The sequence below is a fragment of the Coptis chinensis genome, chromosome 7 (assembly GCF_015680905.1).
Source record: "Coptis chinensis isolate HL-2020 chromosome 7, ASM1568090v1, whole genome shotgun sequence".
Classification (NCBI taxonomy): domain Eukaryota; kingdom Viridiplantae; phylum Streptophyta; class Magnoliopsida; order Ranunculales; family Ranunculaceae; genus Coptis; species Coptis chinensis.
This window is the reverse complement of record NC_141462.1, coordinates 25,687,704-25,714,735: the sequence shown is the minus strand read 5'-3', so window position 1 is coordinate 25,714,735 and position 27,032 is coordinate 25,687,704. Positions and strand designations below refer to the sequence as shown.

At 35.9% G+C, this 27,032-nt stretch overlaps 2 protein-coding genes and 1 long non-coding RNA gene across 3 annotated transcripts; all 3 read left to right on the top strand.

The window, feature by feature from the left end:
* The first annotated feature begins 2,079 nt into the window (after positions 1-2,079).
* On the top strand, positions 2,080-4,835 carry LOC147486812 (uncharacterized). Its single transcript, XM_086573856.1, has 8 exons — positions 2,080-2,188; positions 2,382-2,744; positions 2,850-3,148; positions 3,422-3,485; positions 3,674-3,871; positions 3,954-4,169; positions 4,268-4,386; positions 4,626-4,835. The coding sequence occupies exons 1-8, from the start codon at positions 2,080-2,082 to the stop codon at positions 4,833-4,835; spliced, it is 1,578 nt and encodes a 525-aa protein (XP_086429982.1).
* Positions 4,836-14,145: 9,310 nt separating this feature from the next.
* LOC147486811 (uncharacterized) lies at positions 14,146-22,792 on the top strand. The gene is made up of 8 exons (XM_086573855.1): positions 14,146-14,554; positions 14,624-14,698; positions 15,056-15,141; positions 19,648-19,712; positions 19,800-20,299; positions 20,409-20,483; positions 20,666-20,732; positions 22,662-22,792. The coding sequence occupies exons 4-8, from the start codon at positions 19,658-19,660 to the stop codon at positions 22,790-22,792; spliced, it is 828 nt and encodes a 275-aa protein (XP_086429981.1). The 5' UTR covers positions 14,146-14,554; positions 14,624-14,698; positions 15,056-15,141; positions 19,648-19,657.
* Positions 22,793-25,431: 2,639 nt separating this feature from the next.
* LOC147486810 (uncharacterized) lies at positions 25,432-26,386 on the top strand. Its single transcript, XR_015202999.1, has 3 exons — positions 25,432-25,478; positions 25,592-25,774; positions 25,939-26,386. It is a non-coding gene; the product is annotated as an uncharacterized LOC147486810 (long non-coding RNA).
* The last annotated feature ends 646 nt before the right edge of the window (positions 26,387-27,032 follow it).

Below are 27,032 nucleotides of genomic sequence, written 5' to 3'. Positions count from 1 at the left end.
GAGTTAATACAAAAGTAATGTTTTTAGTATATAACCCTATCACGCCAAAGGTGTGCTGATGTTATGAATGTCGTACGGCACGGGCAAACCCTAGTAGATGATATTCTACATATTTATCCATCTTGATGTATTCAATATCTCTATTTAAGCATTAGTTTTCTCAATGTAAATCATCAAATTATCAATGAAATATTCTTTGTCTAAATTTCAAGTAAAAGCAACAGACAATAATGGATTAACTTGCATATTGGTGAAGCTATTACTACAAATAGATTTGAGGTGCTAGACAGAGTTAATAATAATGGGAATCTTAATGATGATGATGATAGATTATTGGTGGAGGACATAGGAGAGAGAGAGAAACCAATTTTGAGAGCAACTAAAATTGAGAGAAAACTCTTGCAAAAAGATAATGCTTGTAAGGAGAGAGATTAGTGAAGAAAGATCTAGTAAATGTGAGATATTTGAGAGGAGTGATTGTAATATTCCTTCCCACTCTTATAAAATGTTTAGCTCTTGTGAAAGTAGGCATCATTGGCAGAACCACGGTATATCTTGTGTTTCATTGTGTTATGTTTTTACTTTACATTGGTATTGTTTGTGTAGTTAATTCCATAGCTTAGATTTATAAATGTTGGTTGTAGTGAAAACTTAGATTTCAATTGAAGTTTAGAGTGTCCATATACAAACTATCTTAGCGAGGATCGATTGGTATCATTTTCCCCACATGCACTCCAATTGAACCCGAAGAAATTGATGAATACACTATCTTGCTGCTCCACCTCAAAATGGAAAGCAAGGTTTATGTTCTGCAACCTCGTCAGTAGATTCTCATCCTTGTTCACAAATGACCATCTTGCTTGAACTAGCGCCAATTCTTCGTTATCCTATAGTGGACAAAAGGGGGATTGTTGACAATGAAGTATGAATTGAACAAAAAAGTTACAGAAATAGTAATTCCTTACAAATTTTGGAAGTTGTACCTTGAAATGGGTAACTGTCTTTTTCAGAAAATCTTGGGTGGGCTGGAAATCGGCATCGAAGATGACAACAGACTCAGAGTCTTTGACATAGATGCAATTCATGACTGACTTGAGATTGCCAGCTTTGTACCCATCTCTAATTACTCTATGCCTGTATACGATATTTGCACTCTCATGCTACCATTTATAAACCTTCTCTTTAATCAACATTTAGGTAGTAGGGTCATCATAATTATCCAGGACTTAAATCAACATGTTTGCTTTTGACCAATCTAAATTGCAGACAGCAGCAATTGATTGCTGATAAACCTGATTAGTTTGATCTTCTTATACCGGATCCAAAAGCAACCCAAACAAAGAACTAATCTGTCGGCGCTTTGAATAATGAGGAAGAGAATGATACTGGCAAGAAACTGTAAAGTAGGAGCACAGGTACTCAACTCTAACCCTGGGCAGTTTAAGCACCTATTAATCGCCGCATAAGCGCTATGCGCCACTCGACCGATCCAATCAAAAAAAAATTAGAGGCCTGAGCGGGTGCCACAAATCGGCCTATTTGTCCCGCTTAATCGAGAAAGTTTCAAGAAATCGGTCTAACAAAAGCACCGCTTAATCATTTTTCCAGTTTTGTGTGTGTGACTGTGTTAGACTTTAAGTCTACAAAAAAGCCCAAAACAGAAAAAACCCATGAATCAATATTGAAAACGTTTCGCTCACCGAGGAAAACTGGAAAACACAATCAAAACCGTAAAAAAAAAAGTGAAAAACCAAAAAAAAACCCTCCACCACTCCAGCACTCCATTGCTCAGGCGAGTCTTTCTACTTCTTCTTTTCTTTCTTCTTATTCTTCTTTTTCTTTCATATTTGCTTAGGAAGTTTTTGTATCTTATGATGTTCTACACTTATATTGCGTAAGTAGACAGTAGAGTACTCTTTCTACTTTTTCTAGCATTTTGAGGAATTAAGAAATGAGTATGAGACTGAGTATATATGAGACTAGGAGTATTTCGTATTTTCATTGTTAAATTGAGTGGCTGTGTACTGTTTTTCCTATTAGTGATTGAGTGTCCTATTTTGCTTATGATCTTTAGCTACAATGTCGAATATTGCTGCCAATAATGCTGCTCCCGCTTCTACTACTGCCGCCACCTCCGCCTCTCCTGTCCCATACACAAGAAAGTCTAATGATCCATTTTGGCAGTATGGTGAGTGTAGGGACTCCAATGTAAATAATTTTTGGTGCAAGTTGTGTAACAAGAAGTTGTCGGGGATATTTCGCTTAAAGAAACATCTGGCTCATGAGAAAGGAGATGTTACTGGATGCCCAAATGTCCCTATCGATGTTCAAAATAATGCCGCTGAGATGTTGTATTCAATAAGACAAAAAAAAACATAAAGATAGAGTGAATGCAATTCTTGCACGACAAGATGAAGACCTTGATCACCTTGATGATGATGTAGTTGAAGAAGAACACATTTTAAGTGGTGGCAATGGGAATAGCCAAGGGGTTGTTAGTGGACAAGCTGAGAAAAGAAAGGCAGCAGATAATACTAGAGGCCCTCTCGATCAGTTATTGACGGTTGATGTTGAAAAGACGAAGCAAGCCAATTTGGATAGAAGTAGCCCGCACAAAAAAGCTTCAAAGAAAAAAGCATGGATCAAGATAGCAAAGTGGGCGTATGAAGTTGGTTTACCTTTTAATGTTGTACGCACGCCAAGCTTCAAGGATGTTGTCCATGCCATTGGAGAATATAGAAGATGTAATTGGTTTACAACTTTTAGCTACTTATTTATTTCTAAAACTTTGAGAAGTATATATATGATTAATTATAATGTTATTGATCGAGTTATTGTAATTTTTTTAGGTATGTCCCTGCCTACTTATCATCATATGCGAGTGACTCTATTGAAGGAGGTGTACAATGAAACAAAAACATTTGTTGATTTGTTTAAACCACATTGGGAGCTTTATGGATGTTCCATCTTATCGGACTTTTGGATAGACGGAAAACAAAGGTCATTGATTAATTTCATGGTGAATTGTCCAAAAGGTACTGTTTTCCTTAAGTCTCTTGATGCTTCCGAGCATATTAAGAAAGCAGAACTCATTGTGGAAATGATAAACGAGGTGATAGCAGAAGTTAGGGTTAAGAATATAGTTTCGGTAAGCGACTTGAAAATCGTTTTGATTTAACTTAAATTTATAAATTGTCAATTTGCTAATGATTTTTTTATTATTAGTTTGTGACTGACAATGGAACTACAAGCTAGCGGGCGAACTTGTGGAGAATGAACATGCCACAGTGTTTTGGACTCCTTGCGCGGCACAATGCATCAATTTAATGCTTTATGATATTGGGAGTAATCCGGACACTACATTGCCAAATAGTAAGTCTGTAATTGTTAAAGCTAAAGTGGTGGTGTCCTACATTTACAGCCATGGGAGAGTGTTAAATTGGTTGCGAAAGTTGATGAAGCAGAGAGAGTTGCACAAATCTTGTGTAACTAGGTTTGCAACTTCATTCTATACATTGAATAGCTTGTGGGAGAATAGAAGCCATGTGCAGGTTTTGTTTGTGTCGGAATTTTGGAGAAAGAGTGATTTTGTAAAAAAAAGTTATTGGAAAGAGAGTTGAGAGAATAGTGGCAAATGAATCTTTTTGGAATGATATATATTTCACTTGTCAAGTGATACCCCTATTAGTTGATGTGTTAAGAATTGTGGATACAGAAGAGAAGTCGTGCATGGGATATATATATGAGGCTATGAAAAGGGTTGAGGATCAGATTGAGAAGAACTTGGGCGATAATGTATTGACATGGGTAAAAGTGAAAAAAATTATCCAGAAAAGATGGGAAACTCAGCTTCATCGTCCATTGCATGCAGGTACTAAGTTGCTTTCATTTTTCAATTTTGAGTCTAACATAGCTTGAATTAAACACTAACTAGAAATGTTTTTGTGTTGAAGCTGGATATTACTTAAGCCCAAAAATATATTTTAGTGAAACCAAAGCTAAAATGGAGTTAAATAAGACCATCAAGTCCGGGTTTTTTCAAGTTGTGGCCAAACTTATACCTGAATCTGATGTACAAAAAGCAATGGATGAGTTGAAGCACTATAGAGATGTGGAGGGGTCATTTGGAATGAAAGCTGCTATCGTATTGAGAGATACTATGCAACCTCGTAAGTTATATAATTTAATTTTAACTTGTAAAGTTTTACACTACATTACTACTTTCATTTAATTATTTCTAAGTTCTCACTACAACTTACAAATATAGATGAATGGTGGTTGCAATATGGGAGTGATGTGCCTACCCTAGCAAAGTTTGCGGTTAAGGTTTTAGCACAAACTTGTAGTGCATCACCATGTGAGCGCAACTGGAGTGTGTTTGATAATGTAAGTTTTTACTTATCTTTAAATATGTAACTAGCGTTTATATATAATTGTATCAATTTAGTTATTTATTCAATACTGATCATTTTATTCTTTTGATATTACAGTTGCATTCAAAGAAAATGAATTGTCTTCTCCAATCAAAATTGAATGATCTTGTTTACATTCAATATAACCAAAGGCTAGAGAAGTGATTCAAAGAAAGGTTGGCTAATGGTGAGAGCGACCACATTATATTGAAGGAAGTCCATGAGAATGATGCTTGGATCATTCCAAATGAAGAGCAGCTTGAAGAATTTGTGAGGGAAGGTGATGATCTCTCTTGGGACCAAGTTCTAGCGGCAAGAGGAGTTAGTGGTGCAACAACTCCTAGTATAAGGAGTGAAACTGGAACTTCATTTAGAATTTTGGATGAGGAGGATGAAGACATTGATATTGAAATTGGGGATTAGTAGCACTTAAGAGTTTAGTTTGTCACTCTGTGATGGAGCAACATTTTGGTTTGTTTTATTCACTTTAGACTTTAGAGACTAGTATATTCTATCACTCAGTCATGGAATCCATATTTTGGTGGTGTGTTTTATACTTTTATTCACTTTAGACTTTTAGAAACTAGTAGTCTGTGATGGAGTCAACATTTTGGTATGTTTTGTTAACACTTTAACTTATGCAGATAGAAGACAATATTCAAATGAGGCTATACTTATTTTTTTGGTTAAAAGCTACGCTTGATTGTTGTAGTTTTTTTTTACTTTCTTTTGTTTTAGGTTGCTATATGGGACATATGTATTATAGATTAACTAAGGTGATTAATTCCAATTAATCCCCGATTAATTGCGATTAATATGATTAATCGCTATAAGCTCTTGGAGCGACTTGCTCCCGATTAGCGCTTAAACTGCACAGTTCTAACCAAAAACCCAACGAGAATAGAAAAAATAAAAAATAGTTTGAAAATATCGGTATGGTGATATGTGTTTGTTGTGAAAAATTTTAGTTAGAGTCCACCTCACCGTGTCCACGTTAGCAAAAATGATTTGGAGAAATACTTAACAGTGCACCATGTCCCTAAGCATGTTGACGGCATGTCTAAATAACTAAATTGAATTTTTTTTGAAATTTTGTTGCTTTTTTAAAAAAAAAAAAAGTAATTTACTTTTTTTGGAAACCATAGTGAAAGTTTAGTTGTATTTTTTGTCATAATCTCTTATCCTTTCTTCTCCACTTCTTTTTCTTCTATCAGCTTATATAAACTTACAACAATTTTTTAACTAGAGAATTTTAATTGATTAATGGAATAGTTGTTGGTGTTATCCCTCACATGAAGATGAGGAAGAAGGAAAAATAGGTACTCGTTCAGGTGAAGAAGTCGAGGCCAGGCCAGATTAGTCGTCGCCTAAAGCACTCCACGCCTTGCCGCGAAAAAAAAAAAAGATAGTTTTTTTTTCAGCCTCTCACAAAACATGTCTATTAGAATTTGGGAAGTAGAAAAAATAAGAGGGCGTGCGCACGCTTAGATTGGCCTTGCCAAGAGCGCACCCACGCTCATGCCTGAACAAACCGAGTTCTGATTTTTCTACAACAAACACGAAATTTTGCCGATGCGCCAAAATTTCAGATTACTATAAAAACAAAAGTAAAGTTTTGGAAAACCAAGTCTTCAATAGAAACCCAATTTTGAGAGAAACCAAAATTGAAAGGAAACCCTTGCAAAGAGAAAAGGCTTGTAAGGAGATAGGAGTGATCTAGTAACTTTAGAGAGACTTGAGAGGAGTGATTGTAATCTTTCTTCCCATACTTATAAAAGGATTAGCTCTTATGGAAGTAGGCATCATTCATTGGCCAAACCATGGTACATCTTTGTGTTGTGGTATATTTTACTTTATCTATATTTCTATTGCTTGTTTGTGACAGTTATATCCATAGTTTAGGTTGTGGTTGTTAGTTGTAGTTAAAGTTTAGATTTTTTATTGGAGTAGTAGATTGTCCAAGTACAAGCTATCTTAGTGGGGATCAATTGGTATCGTTTTCCCCAACAAGTGATATCAGAGCCAGGTTAGATTAATCACAGAAGATAGTTATCCAAATCTTGCCCAGAAGGTGTTTGATAAAATTCTTGAGAGGAAGTTTAAGTTGAAATAGCTTGTTGAGATGGACCATTCTATAAAAACTCGCATGACTAGTCTAAATAGAGGTGACTACACTATTTGGAAAGCCAAGATGGAAGACTTGCTTTATTGTAAGGACTTGGCACAACCCATTAAGAATAGAGGAGTAAAATCAGATGCAATAGTCACGGTTGAGTGGAGCAAGCTTGACAGAAAAACAATCACTAAAAGAAAAAAGGTTTTATATCACTGTTAAAAACAGTGACAAAAAGTCTTTTGTCACTGTTTTTTTTTTTTTTTTCCAAAACCATGACGGAGTGGGGATTCATTTATTTTTTTTTCCAAAACCGTCACAAATATTTGTTCCAGAATAGCCTATCTCCACCACATAAAATGGTAACAACTACTCAAAAACCGTCACAAAAAAACGTTTCTTTTGTGACAGTTCTAGCAAAACCGTGATAAATGTTAAAAAAAATTCAAAAAAAAAAGCATGTATATATTTGAAAACAGACACATTGAATTGGACCTGCAACAAATATACACCTAAAATATAATCCATTAAAATTCAAATAACATTCATAAATGCTAACTCCATTGAACATTCCAGTAGCAAACATAGACATAAGACTTAGGTAATCAATAAGTACTTAATAATATACAAATGAATGGATTAAGAAAGAATTGTGACCAAGTCACATTCACGTCAAACTGCAACCAAAAGAGAATAGAGAGACCAAAGGAAAAGAGTCCTCCAAGATAAAGATATTCCCTACGCCTCGCTAAGGTGGCTGCTGTTGAGAAACAACCAAATGCGATTGCAGTTTCAACAAACCCGCTTATCAAAATACTGCCACAGCAATGAACAAATTTAATTAAGAGTGTAAAACTCATTAATTCCAAAAAAAAAAAAAAATTAGACATTGAGTCGTGTTCTCACAAGCATCATTTTCTAAACATTATATATGTACACACTCAAACAAACCCAATACGAGGTGAGTATCAATGCATTAAGTGAATATCAAAGACAAGTCATATAATATTCTAATCCATGAAATTATTGGCTAAAAAAACCAACTGGACAAATCCACATCATCTCCCTCTCAAGTGATACAACCATTCCATTTAGGTTAAGAAGCATGGTATGAACACAATACTCATGAAGTCATAAAAAATGCATGCAAGAAAAAACCAATGAAGGCCCATCAAAATTTTAATTCCTGATTTCTCTCTCATCATAAAAGATTAAAAGTTGTTCATCAACTATGTTTTTAGCTATGATATGATGCCACCAATCCCGTATAAGCCAACCAAGGATGCTAACAAATATGCTAAAAGTTAACTTTTTTTTTTGTTAAAAGGTAATTGATTAAATTAATTTAAAAGGAGGTTACAAGAAAAAAGAATAATAAGAAGAAGGCTGAGATGGTCTATGGTGGACGTCATCAATTGTGTATCCACCATTGACATACAAAAAGATGGTGTCTTATGCAATGAATCTAAAGTAAGTAGTATAGTGGTTTTCCAAGTTCCTCATAAACGGAGGTCTATATGTCCACCATTTACTTTCTCCCTTTGATAGAGCCGCACCTTGTCTTGCACAACTGTCCGCACCTAAGTTTGTCTCCCTCCAGGCGGACGTAATATTTATCCATGAAGATTTGGCCTTAAGCTGTATCCACCTTGCTTTGACCCTCCAGTGCATTTTATCATCTTGGAAAGCTTTGACCACCGAAGCCGAGTCCGATTCCACCCAGATACTCCTCCATCCCAAATCTATTGCTTTTGAGACTCCTTCTATTATCACAAAAGATTCTGCCATGTAGTTGGTTGTATTGCCTAAACCCCCTGCAGCATCCCCCAAAAAAACTCTGTTACAGTCTCTAAGAACCACTCCCCAGCCTGACCTACTAGGATTACACAATAGGGTGGGCTACTGGAATTACCGTTTGTGTTCTCTTGTTAAAACTCATGTAATGAACCCATCAAGTAAACACTTTCAAACCAAAAGGGCCTTGGTCAAATCCTAAAGGGCTTTCTCTAATTAAATGTGTCAACTATGAAAGTACTGAGACACTAAAGACTTGACTAAGCATCTAGAACCGTGAATTCAGTACCCGCGAAGAAAGGGATCCCATCATTCTTGCAAAAACTCCTATTACATCATTTAAGAGTCAATTGCTTTTCAACAATAGCTTATCTGGCTAAAATAGACAACTTATAACTTCCTTTTAATTCTTAAGCCTTAGGATAAACATTACATGATCAACACGTAGCATTAAAACATAGCATTCCAATATATTTATTTACACGAACTAAATTATACACACCTTGGGTCAACCTTAATGACCAAGTCAATTAAAGGACCAATCGATGCGCCTTCAAGTAAAACCAGCTGTCATCATTAGAGAAAGTCTCTTCTTCTGTTTAATCACCACAAAAACTACAATTAATTAACACCTATAACCTCAATAGCAAATATAAAAAATTAGACAATAATAATACCTCTTCATAAGGTGGTGTTGAAAGTAACCAAATCATACTACCCATACATCCAATCATTGTCAATAACCCTCCAATATTCAATATTCATTAACAAATGCAGATAAACACCAACTATTGATGCCACCAATGCACAAGATAACGTCACATATACTTGAAACAATTTCAACAAAAAGTTTAACATAAACCCTAACTTGCACCAAATTAAACAAAAAAAAAATTAAATAAAAAATTATACCAGTTTGAGATGATTTTGAACAGTTGGAGAGATTTGACGAAAGTTTTTCAATTATTAATAACTCCATCGACTCCCTCTTGATGAAGATTGAGATGGAAAGAATGAAGAAAACGAGTCCATGCCTTTTTTTTTTTTTAGAGAGAGAGAGAGAGAGAAAGGGTTGAATTTTTCTGAGACAATGAATGAAAAATAGACGAGGTGTATTGGAAACCATAAACGCGCAAGTGGGAGATCAAGCAGTTTTTTCCTTTTTTTTTCCTCGTACCTGGAAGTGTTTATGGAATGGTTGGAATTGTTGTCTGTTGGAAGGAAGGGGGAGACCGAACGTGGGCTGTGTTTCAAGTTGTTTTAGTTAGTGGACCGATATATTTGGGTCCAAGACAGCCACATAAAAGTTGGGGAATATGTAACTATTTTGGGGGAATGGTCACAAATAATACACCGCACATGTACCCTCTTTCCTATAAAAAAAACATTTGTGACCGTTTTGAAAACGATCGTCACAAAAAACATTTTAAAACGGTCACAAAAACCATTTTCTGCCATTTGTGACCGTTTTGAACAGAACAGTCACAAATAACATTTTAAAACAATCACAAAAACCCTTTTTGTACTAGTGAATTGGATACATTCAACAGTGGATTGACGATAGTGTCTTCCATCATGTATCCCAAGAGACTACTGTTTTTGGCTTGTGGAAGAAACTCGAAGACTTCTATGAGAGGAAGTCGGCCAGAAACAAGGTACTACTCATTAAGAAGTTTGTTAACACGAGGTACAAAGAAAGTTCCTCAATGTCTTAGCATCTTAATGAAGTACATAATACCATCAATTAGTTGCATTTGATGAAGATTGATATGGGTGACGAAATTGATGCTTTGTTACTATTAAACTCTCTACCCGACAATTAGGAGACTTTAGCAGTTTCTCTTTGCGGAGCCACTAAGGATGGAATCATTCCCATTGAGATGCCTACTGGGGCATTGTTGAATGAGGAGACAAGAAGGGGTTCACAAAGCAGTTCCTCTCACTCATAGATCCTTGTCATAAAGAAGCAGGGGAGAGGTAAGAGAAGAAAACCATCTTATTCTAGAGGTGATGACATAAGCAAATCTAGGGGTGAAACTAAAACTCCTAAGGCAGAGAGACAATGTCACTATTGTGCCACCAAGGGTCACTTCAGGTATGAGTTTAGAACACTGAAGAGAGATGAAAAGAATAACTGTGTACATGAAGACATGGTATAGAGGAACGAAAGCACATGCCGAGATACTGCCGCACTGGTAGACGATGGTCTAGTGGGAATTGTGTTAGATTGTGGTGAGTGTTGTGTTAGTACCTCATGTCAAGATACAGGGGCATCCTATCACTTCACACTGCACAAGAGTTTCTTCACTATGTACAACTGTGGTGAATTTGGTAAAGTGAAGATGGGTAACAGTGGAGTCTCTAAGATTATAGACATTGGAGATGTTCATATAGAAACCAATATTGGCTACACCTTGACACTCAAGGATGTAAGACATGTCCCTGACATTCGGCTAAGCGTAATTTCTGCTGGGAAGTTAGATAATGATAGGTTTCAAAACTCGTTTGGTAACGGGATATGAAAACTAAGCAGAGGTTCCATTGTAGTAGCCAAAGAGAAGAAAACTTGCTCGCTTTGCAAGTCACTAGCTAGTTTGTGTAAAGCAGAGTTAAATGCGGCACAAGAAGAAGCTTCCTCCAAACTATGGTATAAGAGATTGTGTCATATGAGAGAAAAAGGCATGGAAGTTCTTGTCAAGCAAAAGGCCTAAGCTTGCCAAACATCAAAGGTACGCATTTAAATAGATATACTCATTGTTTGGTTAGAAAGCAACAAAGGGTGTCTTTTGATAAGAGCTCAAAACTATAGTTTAAACCCCTTAATAGTATTATATTTAGGCTAATTATGTTTATAATAAATAAGAGTTAGTAATATTTACATGTTTTTGTGTATTTCATGTCTTGGAATCAATTATGTAAAGAAATATGTCACTTTTGCAAGAGAAATAAGTCAAATTGCTTGCTAGAGAAATTGTATAATTAAAACCCAAGTTTCAAGGAGAAAAAGCATTTTTAAAGCCTAGTCAAAGCTAAAAAGTCAAAGTCAACGCAGGTAGAAAAATAGCAGAAAAGTCAACAGAATTTCCATAGACTGTATCTTTGGACTCAGACCTCGGAATTGGGCGTATTATATATCAAAACGACCGGCTCAGAAAGAGCTTTCTAATGGTCTAATCTTTGACTCAATCAGAGTAGTAAAAATGGATAAAAATAGTGTTGTAGTAAATTCCTACAGAGAAACCCTTTTTGGACTTAAGTAATTAGGTTTTAGGCTTGATTTAGTGGCCCAAAACAAAGCTCCAAAGCCCATGCACGAAATTATAAACCTAACCCTCTCCTATATAAAGAGGTTTAAGGCTAAATAAAACTTGGCTACTCCCCTCTTTAGTTTAGTTGTAAATTAGGGCTCTCTCTCTCTCTCTCTCTCTCTCTCTCTCTCTCTCTCTCTCTCTCTCTCTCTCCAATTTAGTTAGAATAATTTAGCTCTCTCTCTTTTCTTTCTTTAGTTTAGTATAGTTTAAGTAATTAGGGTTTATAATTATAGCCTCTATTAAAATACCTTCAAGTTATTATTATTATTGAATTCAATTATTACTTTTTCTATTATGTCTTCTTTTCATTCTTTTGTTCATGATAGTCCTATGAATCAAAGCTAAACTCCCATTAGAGAGAGTTTGAATGAAGCTTTGAGAGGACTTGATTTGTTAGTATAGAGTGGTTGTTTAGGGTTTCAAGTTTAGGTTTTTCTTGACTTAGAGATGAGAAGAGTTTAACCTATACTAGATAATAGTGAGTTTGTTATGAGAATGGGAACAAGCTTTCTCTCATGCTAATTAGTTTATGACTAGAGATAGTATAAAGTAATTAGAGATCATTAAAGGTCTAGTCTTTATGTTTTAACCTTGTGTGAGAATATCTAGATTAAGGTTTTCTATACAAATCTATACTAGCATGTTAAGAAATTAAAAAGTGGATTACAATTTCTCTCTATTCTTCTCAATATTTTATTCAAGTCATGTTAAGAAATTAGTGTAAGTTAAATTCATATATTTAGTTTTGTAGTATAAATTCACATCCATAAATATTACTCTCACCATTGTTTCCTTGTGTTTGATTAGTTGAATTTGTTTAAGTTTAGAGAGTTAAGAGTTGAACGATTCTGTAATCTATATATTGCATGAATATATATGTGAGAGTAGGAAATAAATAATTGATAACGTAAGAATAAGTTAGAGAAATCAATTGTGTTTTTTATGGTAAATTCTTTCATTATCTCTTTACACTTTAAGGACAAAGCGTTCGATTGTTTGGGGGTGGGATAGAAATATTTGCAAAAATTAGGCACTTTTAGGATGTAAATTACGCACTTTTCTTTATAAAATGTTAAAAATCATAAAAAATAGTTAGTTACATAATTTAATTGTGCTATTGAATTATTTCATGAATCCCCTTCTCCCAAATTGTTTGGGGGTGGTATATTTAATTTTAGCACATTGTACGTTCACGTATTTAAATTGCATGTATAAATATCGAAATATAGAATCCATAGGCCTTGTTGATTTTATTGGGATGCATAATGTAATTAGGTACCTTAATTTCGTGAAATTCACTATTTCACAGAATTTCGGAAGCTAATCCAATAGGAGTCATGATAGGCGCATGCTTTATTTGTGAACGTATGGTATTATTTTATTTACGTTAGAGTCCGCTTATGTCCCAAGCGCTATTTATTATTTCATGTTATCCCCATAACGGGAGGAACTCATATAGAAGTTTCATATGTTTTTATTTCTTTATATTATTATAGATTAACCTTCCTTTTCAGGTGCTCCCATTTAGAAGCACGTTTCTATGGTCCTTTCTATCTTTTATTTTCATTCTATATTTTTGGGACAAAACATGATTATGTTTGGGGGTGGTATAGAAACACGTTGTAAATGTTTAAGCACATATTAGGATATATATTACGTATTATTTGTCTTATAAAAATTAGAAATAAAAAATAAAAAATATAGTTTATGTTATGCACTTTGAGATAATGGTATTGTTCTCTTTTCCATGATGATATTAGTCTAGAAATCTCACATAGTACTTGAATTAGGATTTAATTTTTAAAACTTAGATTAATATATAGGTAATAGTCATTGTATCTTTTCATAAACATCTTGTATGAGCATCTATGATTGTACTTGGCAATATTTTTCTGAGACTTAGGTTAGAGTACTTAATACATATCAAGTGAGCATCTAGCCAAAAAACCCATATGAATTAATATATGAGTGATGACACAAGGGAGAAATCAATTCCGAGTAGAGAAATCACACATTCATTTGCTTGATCACCTTACCATATCTTATGCGAGAATTTAGGCTCTCTTTGGATCAATATAGCCAGAAATTCCCACCTATATGAAATTTATTATCCGCTAGTCGCTCCACTAAGCCTTTCATTAGCCTTTTCACAAACCATAAATCCTTTACCCAATAAAACAAAATAAAAAAATAAAATCAGCCTACCTATCTAGATAAGTCTGAGAAATATGATAAGTGAAGAAAATAGAAGAGAAAAACATGTGTAAACAAAAATTAGTTAGTTGCTTCGAAAAAAAAAGAAATAGAAAAACAAAACAAAAGAAAACTTCTAAAAGGAAAGAAAAATAAAAGGTAGAACTCCAAAAATAGAATCAAAATGAGTCAAAAGCCAAAACAAAATAGCTAAGGATAGAAACAAAGTGTATAAGCAAAATAAGAACGAGGTTTTCTCTAGTTACATAATATGAAGACCCTATTTTCTCACACTACAAGAAAATCGATTTTTCCTCACGGATTCCCGGTATTTTTAGCCACGGTCATAAACCCTTGCATAGTTTCCTACGAATTTTGACCGTAGCAAATACATTTTTTCTCGTTTCGTGCCTTTGATACCTTTAGCCACGGTTTATCTCTTTAATTGGGCCGTGGGTGGAGCTACGGCCAAAACCGTCGGGTACAATTTTTTTAACCATGACACCTGTTATACGCGTTTCGACCGTGGGCTTAGAGCTGAAAAGTTTGGGCGGGCTAAACACTTGCTTCCCTCCCAACAGTTAAAACACTTCTAAAAAAGAAAAGAAAAGAAAAGACTGGACTGTTCCTTCTTCTCTCATCTCCCACCGCCAACAGTTAAAACACTTCATCCCCCACCGCCACTCAACCCCATTTTTCTTTTCTGTTCCTTCTTCTCTCATCTCAAGAAGGTATTTCAAGCACCGATTTTTTTTTTGCCAAAACTGGGAGAACTAATTTTTTAATTTAAATTTTCTTAGGATTTACTAAGTGGGAAAGGGATTACAAGCTTCGTTTCTCTTCTCCGAACGCGATTCCTCCATTACAAATTGAAGGTGACTTATTATGCTATTAAACATTGATTTTTTATTTGATTTTTTTTTTTCATTTTTAATCTAATATTAGATGTTGTTGTTATCAAAGTAGTATTCATTCCCTATTCTCTCTGTCTCTCTAAATTTATATTAACTGATCGCCATGTCATGTTTCTATAACCATTTGTTTTTAGGGTTTTATATCTTTTGTTGGGTTTTATTTTATGAATTTGTTTTTACTGTTTTTACTTTGTATTGAAATCATGACTTGTTTTGGATTGTGTGTTTCTTTTCTTTTTTTATTATTCTCACGTGCCGATTACATTATGCTATTTCTGAAATGTTAAACTACTGGTAATTCGACCTGCTACTTGAAAGGGATGTTTTTAATCAAGACCTAATCTATCTCTCGACCAAACACCTCAGATTATTCGATTGTCCTCAAAGTGCAACCTTTATTCAAGGTAAAGAATTTCTATTTATGTTTTGTATTTATGTAATACCAAATTCCCCTGTATATAGAACCGCTTGTAGTGCTTGTTGTTGGAACATTAGAGCTACCAACCATCCCTGTATATAGAAACTGCCGTGTCAATTTAAAAATGGTTCTTTGTAATTTCGGGACAAGTCTCGATACATTCACTTATGATATAATGTTCTGATTGTCTATAAATTTGTGAGATAGCCTATGGATTTTAGAATGTCGAATTGGAGATATTGGTGATTAGTCATTACTAGTCACTTTACTTGCTTTTTAAAGTTTGATTAGTTTTACTAGTCTAGACAGTTGTTATGAATATTTGATTTGTTTGACTAGTCTAGAGTCTGGGCATGTGCTATGAGTTAATCTTTAGTTGATTAGTTTTACTGGTCTGGACATGTCCATGAAATAATCTCTAGTTGATTAGTTTCACTTGTGGAAGTTTGAAATTTGTAGCTAGAATAGCGCTCATGAAATCAGACGCCATTTGCACATTCATTAGATTCATTTGTATGACGCATTCTTCTAGGCATTTTGGTATTGTAGATACGAACAAGATTGGATTAATGTGGTATATATGCATGGTGATATATTATTATGTCTAACATTTTTGAATGTTGTGTGTATCTTTTATTTATTCCTAGATACACCATGGAGGGTTCTACTCCAATCGATAGAAGTTGGATTGAATTAGATCACCATGATGAACGCTTTCTAAAGGGTGTTGATGAGTTTCTAGAGTTTGCAAAAAAATACCATCATAATAAGGTACTGATACCGTGCCCGTGTCGCATATGTAGAAATGGGGGGAAGGCATTGACACACAAAACCGTGAAATTTCATGTTTATAAATGGAGGTTTGATCCAACATATTTACGTTGGATTTTTCATGGTGAAAAAAGACAAGATGCACATGTAGAGTCCAATATGAATTCTAATGTGTTCGAGAATATGAATGATGCATTTACCACTGTGGTAGAAGAATTTGGTGGTGAAGACTTGGATACATTTCTTGGGGGTTTGGGAAGTGGTGTTGAAGAGGGACTAGTCGATGATGATGAAGCAGAGCCATTGGTGTCGGATAAAATTTTTGAAGAGGCCACAAGTGCTTTATACCCTGACTGTAAAGACTTCACTGTCTTGAAGTTTGTAATTAAGCTATTCCGAATTAAGGTCAAGCGTGGGTGGTCTGACATAGGTTTCACAGAGTTGCTTCAGTTACTTAAAGTTGTACTACCGCATGGTAATAAGATCCTGAAAGATACATATCGAGCAGAAAAGTTTGTTAAGGATTTGGGACTGAATTACCAGAAGATTGATGCTTGCTCGAATGATTGCATCTTGTATTGGGGAGATAACGAATTCCTGGAACAATGTCCTACTTGTAACTCATTTAGATACAAGTTTGCAACAATTCAAGACAGAAAAAAAAAAAAACGTGTTAGGCAAGCTGCAAAGCAATTGCGGTACTTTCCTATAGCAGATAGGTTGAAGAGAATGTACAATGTTGATTGGGTAGAAAAAGCAATGTGTTGGCACTCTACAAACCGATTGAAGGGTGGTGAGTTGGGTCACCCAGTTGACTCCTCATCTTGGAAACATATTGATAAAACATACCCAAGTTTCTCGTCAAAGCCTCGTAACGTTCGATTGGGTCTTTCTACTGATGGGTTCAATCCATTTGGAATGCAAAGCACTTCGCATAGTTCATGGCCGGTAATGTGTGTCACATACAACCTCCCCCCTTGGCTGTGTATGAAACCGCAATTCACTATGCTTGCATTGCTTATTGAGGGTCCAAAACAGCCTGGAAAATATATTGATGTTTACTTGCAGCCATTGGTTGCTGAGTTGCGGTCTTTGTGGGATACCGGAGTGTTAGTTAAAGATGCTAATAAGGGAGATGTGTTCACCATGTGTGCGGTGTTATTGTGGACAATTCATGACCTCCCTGCATATGGAAACATCTCTGGTTGTAGGACTAAGGGGAGATTTGCTTGCCCCCCTTGTGGTCCTAATACTTCCACTTTGAGACTCGTTCATGGGAGGAAAAATGTTTATCTTGACACGAGGCGATTTCTAGGCAATCGGATCCAAGCAGATTTGATGTGAGAGAATCGACTTTCAACAAGAAAGAAGAACATCGGGCACCACCGCATTGCATTGTGCGGTAAGAAGGTTAAAGAGTGACCGAGCATCTTAAAGTGAAATGGGGAAAACGAAAGAAAGGGAAGGGTGGTGATTCGAGGAGGAATATGATACCGGTGACTCTTGTTTCTACAAGCAAATCAATATTTTTGAAGGAGCTAAACTATGTGGAGGAGCTTCCCATCTTTCATAACCTTGATGTAATGCACATTGAGAAGAAGCGCATGCGAAATACTTCTTGCTATGATGTTGGACCACAGTAAAACCAAAGATGACATTAATGCACGCAAAGACTTGGAGCTCTTAAGGATTAAAAAGAAGTATTGGTTGACTGAAAATGCTCGTGAAGAAGAAACGTGGGTTTTTTGTGTCTATTACGAGGAGAAGAAGTTGTTTTTACTACTTTAAGGAATATCGTGTTCGGTTGGTTTTAGTAGTAATTGGAGGATTATCGCCAATGAGGGATCGTCTATGGAGCTGAAAGGGATGAAGTCTCATGATTATCACATTTTAATGCAACATTTGCTCCCGATATTAATCCAACATGCGTATAAAGATAGGAAAGAGGCTCGAAATGTTCTACTAAGTTTTTGTACCTTTTTCCGTGCTCTATGCTCGAGGAGAATTGATGTTGAGTCGCTGACTATACTTGAGATGGGTATGGTACAAACCTTATGTGAGCTTGAGAAAATGTGCCCCCCTTCATTGTTTGTCATAATGATGCATCTGCCTATTCATTTGGCATATGAGGTCCGTGTTTTGGGACCCGTGTTCTACCGGTGGATGTATGTTTTCGAAAGGTACAATAATTTTTATTTTTAATAAATAGTTAGAATTTATTTTACAGAATCTTCCTAATTCATTTTAGCACTCGAAGGTTAATGAAAACCTACAAGGACTTTGTCATGAACAAAGCACGTCCAGCAGGTTGCATTGCAGAGAGATATTTGAAGGAGGAAACAATGACATACTGTGGAGGATATGAAGGAGGGGGTGGCATCCTTCAAAAACTAGATGAAGATGCCGAGGGTTCTACGGTAACAATACCTCCAGGTTCGATTCTTAGTGTTAGTGAGGAAGACGAAGTTGGTCCTCTTGGTCCTCAGAAAAGTTATCTTCTAGAAGGTGTTGAGTGGGAACAAGCACGACAATGGATATTGAAAAGCCACCCCAAGTATGATATGTGGAAAAAGTACGTATTTTTCGTGTTGTTACAATGTAGATGTGCTTTTCAATTCCATATTTTATTTTTGTATTGTATTTGTTTTACATGAGAAATTTGCTCACTTTAGGGAGTACGATGGCTTCCTCGAAACATGTAGGAGGACCATGGGGAGAAGGGCAGGGCAGTACAAAGTACCTGAAAAAGACGACTTCATGCCATGGTTAAGGAGACAACTTGACGCTCAAAACCCGAAAGATGATGAGCTCATACAAATAGCAAGGGGACCAACACGAGAGGCCAGAACTTATGATAAGTACACAGTGAATGGGTTTTTATTTGTCACCAAGGATTACGAGATGACTAAACGAAAATCAGAAGCAATTGGAGTTTCTACCAAGTGCCCAACTACCTTTATTTCGAAAGTGCTAAGGATAAGAATCCAATTGATGGGTCTGCTAAATACTATGGTGTTATTAGAAAAATCATTCAATTGGAGTACCGGAGTATTGACTATGAACCAGTTATATTCAAGTGTGACTGGATTAAGCTCCAACATGGTGTGAAGGTCGATAATGAATCAAAGTTGTTGTTGGTCAATTTGTCCAATATATATGGGTCATCCCAAAGGTGTGACGAGCCATTTATTCTTGTTGAGCACGTATCACAAGTCTTTTACTCTCAAGACCTAGTGAATCCTGATTGGCATGCGGTGATTGAGGTTCCAAGAAGGGTATACTCTGATCTAGATGCAACAAGATTGGTGTCGGAAGAAGTAGTTGTGGATGAATCCTTTGCGGGGCTAGTGAATCAAGAACCAATTAGAATGGAAGACGAAGTGATATTTAATGACCAAGAAGACATGGTTGAGGCTGTTGAAGTTCCTAGGCGAAGAAAAAGACTTAGAAAGAAGTGAATGTATGTATCTATATATTGGAACTTAAAATAAGTGTATGTTTTTTTTTAAAACTTTTTCCTTTACATATGCGTTTTTTTTGTTTGACGTATTGCATGTCTATTTTAACTCTGTAAGGACATCTATTCAATTTTAAACATCTTGACTTGTAGCCCACATAAAACACTTGACCTGCTGAAAATATTATTAGCTATTGTGGCATTGTCTAGTGTACGTCCCATGTGTGATTATTTGTTTGATAATGCATTTTTTTTTAATATCAGGTAATTTACAATGGTTAGCAGCACATCACATGGTTCAGTTCCACTTCAGGAGTCCCTAGGGGCAAGTACATAACATTAGGCTACATAACATTTTACTGACATTAGGCTACATAACATTTTGCTTCTCTGACTTCCACCCATTTTATGATCAGGTATGTCTGCCACTTCACGGCAAAGGTCGGGTAATACTAGAGGCCCGGCTATACCGCTTTTGAAAAGGTTGAAACCGGGTGAGAAAATTGTTCTTCGATTAACTAAAGACACCTTGCAGCCTTGCTCCCCTAAAAAGGGTGTACATCACTTGTCTAGTGAAATTGCTAGACTTGTTAAGCGCGAGATCCCGATTTACTATAAATCTTTTCCAGATATGATCATAGGTTGTGCTGAGAATGATATCTTCCCTTATAAAACCATAATTGATAGTTTGAATAATATGTTTCAATTTGAGGGTGATGATGATGATGAGGGGGTTGCTTGTGATTATGTTCGAGACAAGATAATGGCTGCTTGGAGGAGTCGCAAGTATGACTTAAAGAAGACATACCTTGATGGTAAGGATCTAGAAGAAGTGAGAACAATGGAATCCCCAGAAGACATTCCTTTAGAGGATTGGAGAGCTTTTGCGGAGCTTTGTAATTCAGACGACTTTAAGGTTTGTAAACCATACCCAATCATTTTACATTACCTATTTGATAGTATGTTGTCTGATAAATTGTGATTTCTCTTTGTATACTGGTTTGATTTTTATCAATGACGTGTAGGAAAAAAGTGCGAAAAATAAAATTAATCGCGCACACCGGCACAACTTGTTCGCCATGAGATTGCAAAGGAAAGAGGTGTGCCAGATGTAGAAATTTTCCGTGGTGACCTGTACCTAGGCATGCATAGCCATGGGAAAAACAAAATTCGGAAAAGACAAGATTTGGTGGTAAGTCTTTATATGGTACCTTTGTGATTTTTCGATTTGCATACATATATGGTATTGATAACCGGAGTTGGTATGTTTATCTATCAATAGGATAAGATTGGTGAACATTCTGCCTCCAATCCTCAATCAGACCGACTTGTGATCTTTGTGGGCAGAGGTTTGAAATTTAATTGTTTTTTTTCAAAAGGTAAATTAGTCTAGAATATTAGTTATAAGCATAAATTAAAATTTTCCAATTAAATAGGTTCTTGGCAAGGATGGTAGAGGTCGATGCGGTTGATGGGATCGGGTTGCTCCAAATCAAAATTGAAGAACTTCGTCTCCTTATGTCAAGAGGAATCGAAACAAGTGAAGGCGACTTGGGACTTAGCCTTGTTTGAAAATAAACTTGATCGGTGACTAACAAATTTCAAGGGCAAGTAGATCTAACTAACTCAAACAAAGGTGCAGATTCTCTCCCGTATGATACCAATCACGCCTAGTACCCCTAATGGACCATCTTCTTCTTCGGATTCTCTTCACGTAACCACGGTTTCCAATGTATGTAATCTATTTAATTTTTTTTATGTTCTTAATGAAACATGTATACTCGACTAGTAATGTTTCTTTTAATCTATTTTTTTCGGAAAGCAATTACATTGATGTTGAAGTGGATGTTAGAGCTCATTGGCCTTTGAGAAAAGTTGCATCTGGGAGGGTGATAAATGTTGATCCAGGACATAAAATTGGTAGAAGAACCGTAGGGGAGGGCAATTTCCTAGTCTGCATTGAAGCGATTATCGAAAGCTCATGTGAGATACCGGAACCATATAACCACTTTCGAACCCTTGGACAAATTCAAGGTGGAAATGTTATATGGCCTAAAGCGTTTCTCAATTTTCTCCCTCCTCGTTGTTAGGAAGCAAACTTGAACTAGTAAGCTTCATTTTGAGTTCCATGTAAGCTTAAGTACTTTATTAGACATGTAAGGTTCATTTTGAGTTCCATGTAAGCTTAAGGTACTTTATTAGACATGTAAGCTTCATTTTGTGCAAACTTTGTCTTTCTATGGATAATTTTATTAGATGGAATAGTTTATCTTATTCATCTATTTAGTTTTATTTTTTTCATTGTGGAACTTGCATATGTATGTATGTCTATGTGTTTGATATTCAGGTGGTGGACTCTACTCAATTGTACTAACCCCCTTTTAACTCCGCCAATGCAAATTTATTTGCATTGTCGGTCCCAAGCCCGAATAAAGGAGGAGGGAAAAGGGTGGCGACTTGAAGGAATGTTGAAACTTAGGTATGTGCTATTCTACTTTGAAATATTTACATCTCACTCTTTTTAAAATTTCAAGTTCATTAAGTAAAGTTTGGTTGGCATCGAGGTGGTGGATTACAAAAAGATTGGGGATTCTTGGATCTTATTTGTTGTAACGGGCGGAAGTTCTTTTTTTCAGTGAATGGGGTGAAAGATAGAGTCTGTGGAGAGCTCTTGGAGAGACCTCATTTACAACCCAAACTGGTGGCGAGATCATGGGAAGGAAAAACTTAATGGACAGGTCAAGAAAACTACAAAGAAGCGATGTCAATAATGTAATATAATCGCTGACGGTGTTGATGTCAATAATGTAAATTTCTCAAACTCTATTTATTTTTATCACCCTTTATTTTTTTTGTTATATATATATATATATATATATATATATATATATATTTATATATATATTATATATATTATTTTTGTGTTTTGTTATTAGATTAAGTTGGTTGGGATGGTTTCTGATAGAGTTGAAAGGGCTATAGATGTTTCTTTTTCTATTAATGATGGCACTGGGCGTCTTGTTTGCCACAGATGGTGAGTTTTCCTTAAGTAGATATAAGTCATGCCTTTAGTCAACAAACCATCCCATTGTAAGAAATGAAAGCAAGAATTGTTTATAGTTATAATTTTTTTTTTCTATTTGTATTTTGGTTGAATGAGAGCATTGATTCGAAGGAAATGGAACAAATACAGTAAGTGGGTTCCTTATCAGTTTATTTTTAGAGTAATAATTTAATTACTTAATAGCATTTTCTTTTGTTTGTATGTTGATCTTTAGAGATGGAATGTACGTCGAATCTTTATAATGAGAGTCAAGTTTTGAATGAGTTGGAACAGATGTCAAGGAAGCTTCAACAGAATCAACATGAGGAGTCGGAGAGTGTTTTAGCAGAAATTGACGTGGCATAAGCAGGATGTTAGGCATCTTAAAGATGTTTCGTTGTGGAATCAGACTTATGATAAGATTGTTGGGTTGTTGGCTAGGACAATTTTATGCGATCTTTGCTCGGTTATGTACTCTATTTGGGGATTACGTGCATGCGGTCGAATTACATTTGGGTGTTTGTCGGAGTTTTATTCGGCAAGAAGGTTTTCTTTTGTTCGTAACGGCGGGACTGCTTTACGGTCCTATAGATGTCCAACGGAATCGTCAAATGGCTTCGAGGACCATTACATCGAGTTAGCTTCTAGCAGGTCGGTGCTTATAATTCGGGACCAATGGAGAATTCCAAAGAGAGAAAGGGGACACTGCCGACACGGCCGACACCACAAAGAAGTACAGATCCCTTCCTTCAGTCAGAAAATGTCACTTTTCCATGCAGAGCTAGCCCGGGAGGCTTTTTACAGAATGCCTTCGTTTTTTAGCGATTCAGCCGGTAATGCAGATGATGATATCGAGCATGAAGGTCAAGATAGCCGACTTTCGGTTGTTGCGTCACCGGGCAATGGGTTGAGAAGAGACCATTACATCAGTCTTGGTTGTTGCCAATTTCTATGGAAATAACTTATGGCCTTGAACGTATACTTATCTTTGCCGGTGTGAGCTTTGATTAATATCACTACCCTACTTATGCACCTTCTATAAGAAAATATTGTTGTATCCTAAGACATTATTTTTCGTTCGCACTGATACATTTTATTTAAAAATTAATTTTGGGGGGGGTCGATCATTTCAAGAAAATTCAAGATATCTTTGATGGAATTACATATGGAGAGCTTTTTATGGAGAACGAGTAAGCAAACTAATTAATGACTAAAGATCTATCAATAGTTGTTGCAATCTGCTTACTTCTTTGTCTATGATATGCAACTTTTTGGTCTAGTAAAGCTAGTAGTTATTATTTGGTTGGATGTAATATGTTTTATCCTGTTGGAATTTTCTCGATGATATCTTTATGTAATCCTCTATGCCGATAATCGTGTTCGGTAATGAATTTTCTCATGTCATTCATTTTGGTGCCTGCATGTATATATGTATGTATGTATAATTTTTTTGTTATTTTTTCTTTTATTTAATAATTCTGTAATCTTATTCCTCTGTTTTACAGAGCTACCTATTTCTGTAGAAGGGTTTCAGTCTTCTCATACTTTCACATGGATAATACTTGTCAACTTTGAAAGGTGCAACTAATTCTGATAACCAAATTCATTGCAAGAAAGAAATGAGTGCTTATTATTTGGAACATGCCAATGTTGATCATCTACAAAAGCACTTTGAATTTTTTATCAAGAAGCTCGGTCCTTGCTATCACTGGGTCTTGCAATCCCTACGTACGATTTTTTAATCTGAAATTTGTTGATCGTTCTTCTTGCTATTTCTAGATTTATACTTCCATCAGTCTGTTAACATGAATGGTTACTCTCCAACATGTTAGGTATGATCAGCTTCTCTTCTGAAAACGTCTCATACTTTCAACATTTTAGATTCTAGAGGGAGGATGCATCCTATTGGGTGAGGGACTTACTATCGATATGCTGCTAGTTTGTTTAAAGGAAAATCTTGAGACTGAACATTCTTTTTCAAGCTTGTCACAAACTTCAATGAAATCGCTTACCACTTCATTGAGTGCATATATGTGCACCTCTACAACTCTAAATTACAGGTAATTGTCACTTATCTCGATAAATATGTCTATCTTTAACATAATTTTGTATGCTTTTGACGCCTCACATCTACATTTTTTTATTAATGTGGTGTGTTTCCGTTTAAACCAGATGAAAGGTAGTGCACAGACTCAACTCCATGCGACCAATTCTGCCACAGGCAGGAACTTGTCAACGGGATATCAAGGAGCTGGGTCAACAGGGTATCAAGGAGCTGTTCCAAATCAATCAAGACACGAAACGAATTGGGTCTTACGTTTCCTTCCAATTTCCTTTTCTTTTTCAAATGTATTTAATGGAATGTTTTCCAATTTGTAGGTTTCTGAGCAACAATATAGCTGCAACGGAATCAGTGGGACATCTAAGATGGTGCTTGATTATTTGCAGCTCCCTGCAAACCTATAAGTTAGGCGACAAAACTAACCCCTTTTATTTTTATTTTCCTCGGACAATTATAATGATCGTGGTGCACTAGATGTGTCTGGTTCCTTTCTAATCACCTAGTGTGAATGGTCTTTGATAGTGCAGATTGTATATGTAGTGCTTTTCTAGATTTCTCCGAAGTGTCTTACTAATGAATTTTGGTCCGTTTGCATCTCTTTGCCTTAATTTCAGTGATGGCAATGCGGGGGTACATATAAATGAACTTGCCCAGCATCTTAAAGTACCATTACAGAAAATCAGGTCCCCCCACACACACACAGCTTTATGCTTTTTAGTCCTTAAGCTGTCAAAATTCAACATCTTCATCGATACTATTCAAGACTAGACAATACATACAGTTTTTTTTTTAGGACACCTTGCATTTCTGATTTTGGTATTCAATCATTTGACACAGGCATTTAAGCAAACGTTTGCCCCCTTTGGTATGTGTGAAGGTGTGATTACCGTCACTTGGAATACTATAACTGCAAGGTGTTTAAATGAGGCTAATTACAGAAGGACATTTGAATTCTCATATGAGGATGCCAAGGGGTTGGAGCACGATATGGTAACTTCAACTTCTAAATAATTGTGTCAAGTTATGCAATAAAGTAACAGGAAATATTTTCTCTATATGAAAAGAGTTCTTTATTTCTAATTGAAATTGTAATGTTCTTTCAGATAATTTGGTGGAGGATCTCTTGGGAGAATTTGAATACGAGATGACGATCCCATATTTGCTATATAAGAATGCTGCCCAAGAAGTTAATGGGATATGGTTCTACAATTCATCTGATTGTGAAGCCGTTGAAGATTTATTCATTCGCAGCCGAGTGTTTAGTGCTCTAAAAGTTATTTTCTCATGTAAGAGACTAATACTTTCTCTTTTTCTTTTTTATGACCTGATATGGCATCTGGTGGAGTAATGTTTCTAACGCTGATACTTGTCCTATATGAGGTCTGTGTGTTGAAATTTAATGTGCGTGTGACCACATATATATGAATTTATTATGTACGACTGGTCGAAGCTATCAAGAATTGATTGGAAGTATATCATAATCGACGAAGCACAACGAATGAAAGACAGGGAATCAGTTCTAGCGCGAGATCTCGATAGATATCGCTGCCAACACGTTTACTTTTTGCTGGCACTCCATTACAAGTAAGTTATCCTCTCATGTGTAATAATTAGAGATGTATTTGCAGTTTGAAATAAAATAAGCAACGAACCAAAGTGCATTTTTTTACCTTACTTTATATTGAAATTTGTGCTAGTAGTGTAATTTATGCTATTTATGGCTTCTTGCCTCTCGGTGATTGGTTAATTTGGCTAGTTACTTGAGATGTCCTCTATTTCCTTTGTTGCTTTCTCCGTACCTTGTAATTATATATATTTTTTATAGCTCAACCGCGATTCTTTCAAGATGATGAAGATGAATGGAAATGGTGATTTTGAGGTGTAGGATGGTTAGGGGAGTTTTGCTAGGTCTTTGTTGATGATTGCAGGTAAAATGACCCAACAGGAATTAAAATATCAATATTTTTTTTAAAACAATAAATAACTTTGCCACGGCCCATAGCCGTCGCAAAAGTACTTTTTCCCACGGTCGTCCACTTTACCCACGGTCAAACAACAACCAGCCAAAAACCAAAATTCACGACGCAAACACCAAATCCCACATACTAAGACCGTAGGAAATATCTTTACCCACGGCCTATAACCGTCGGTACAAATAATCTTTACCTACGGACTCAAACCGTGGGAAATACTGACCTTTTCCTACGGCTTTTCTAACGGATAAAAACCGTGGCTATACCGACGGCAATGACCATCGCAAAGACCGTCGCTATTGGTGAGCTTTACCGACGGTCATGGCTATCGGCAGACCATTCCCGACACACAAATAGCCCACGGTCCTCTGACGGTCCAAAACCGTGGGAAAAGCCAACCGTGGGAAAAGCGGAAAAGCTTTTCCCACGGTTTTGGACCGTGGCGTAAAACCTGTTTTCTTGTAGTGTCATATTTGTCTTTTTGAATATCCATTAATTCTCTTCCTTCTTTAACCAACACATATACCCCATATCATCTAATAAAGACCTCTAGCTCAATTAGGAATAGGTT

What these genes read in the sequence shown, in the direction of transcription:
- LOC147486812 (XM_086573856.1), top strand. Translation starts at nt 2,080, where the DNA reads ATGTCGAATATTGCTGCCAATAATGCTGCTCCCGCTTCTACTACTGCC. An exon ending in GGGTTAAGAATATAGTTTCG is followed by an intron (nt 3,149 to 3,421) that starts GTAAGCGACTTG and finishes CTACATTTACAG; the next exon opens with CCATGGGAGAGTGTTAAATT. An exon ending in ACTGGAGTGTGTTTGATAAT is followed by an intron (nt 4,387 to 4,625) that starts GTAAGTTTTTAC and finishes ATTATATTGAAG; the next exon opens with GAAGTCCATGAGAATGATGC.
- LOC147486811 (XM_086573855.1), top strand. Translation starts at nt 19,658, where the DNA reads ATGGTTAGCAGCACATCACATGGTTCAGTTCCACTTCAGGAGTCCCTA. An exon ending in GTAATTCAGACGACTTTAAG is followed by an intron (nt 20,300 to 20,408) that starts GTTTGTAAACCA and finishes AATGACGTGTAG; the next exon opens with GAAAAAAGTGCGAAAAATAA. An exon ending in TGAGATTGCAAAGGAAAGAG is followed by an intron (nt 20,484 to 20,665) that starts GTGTGCCAGATG and finishes ATCTATCAATAG; the next exon opens with GATAAGATTGGTGAACATTC.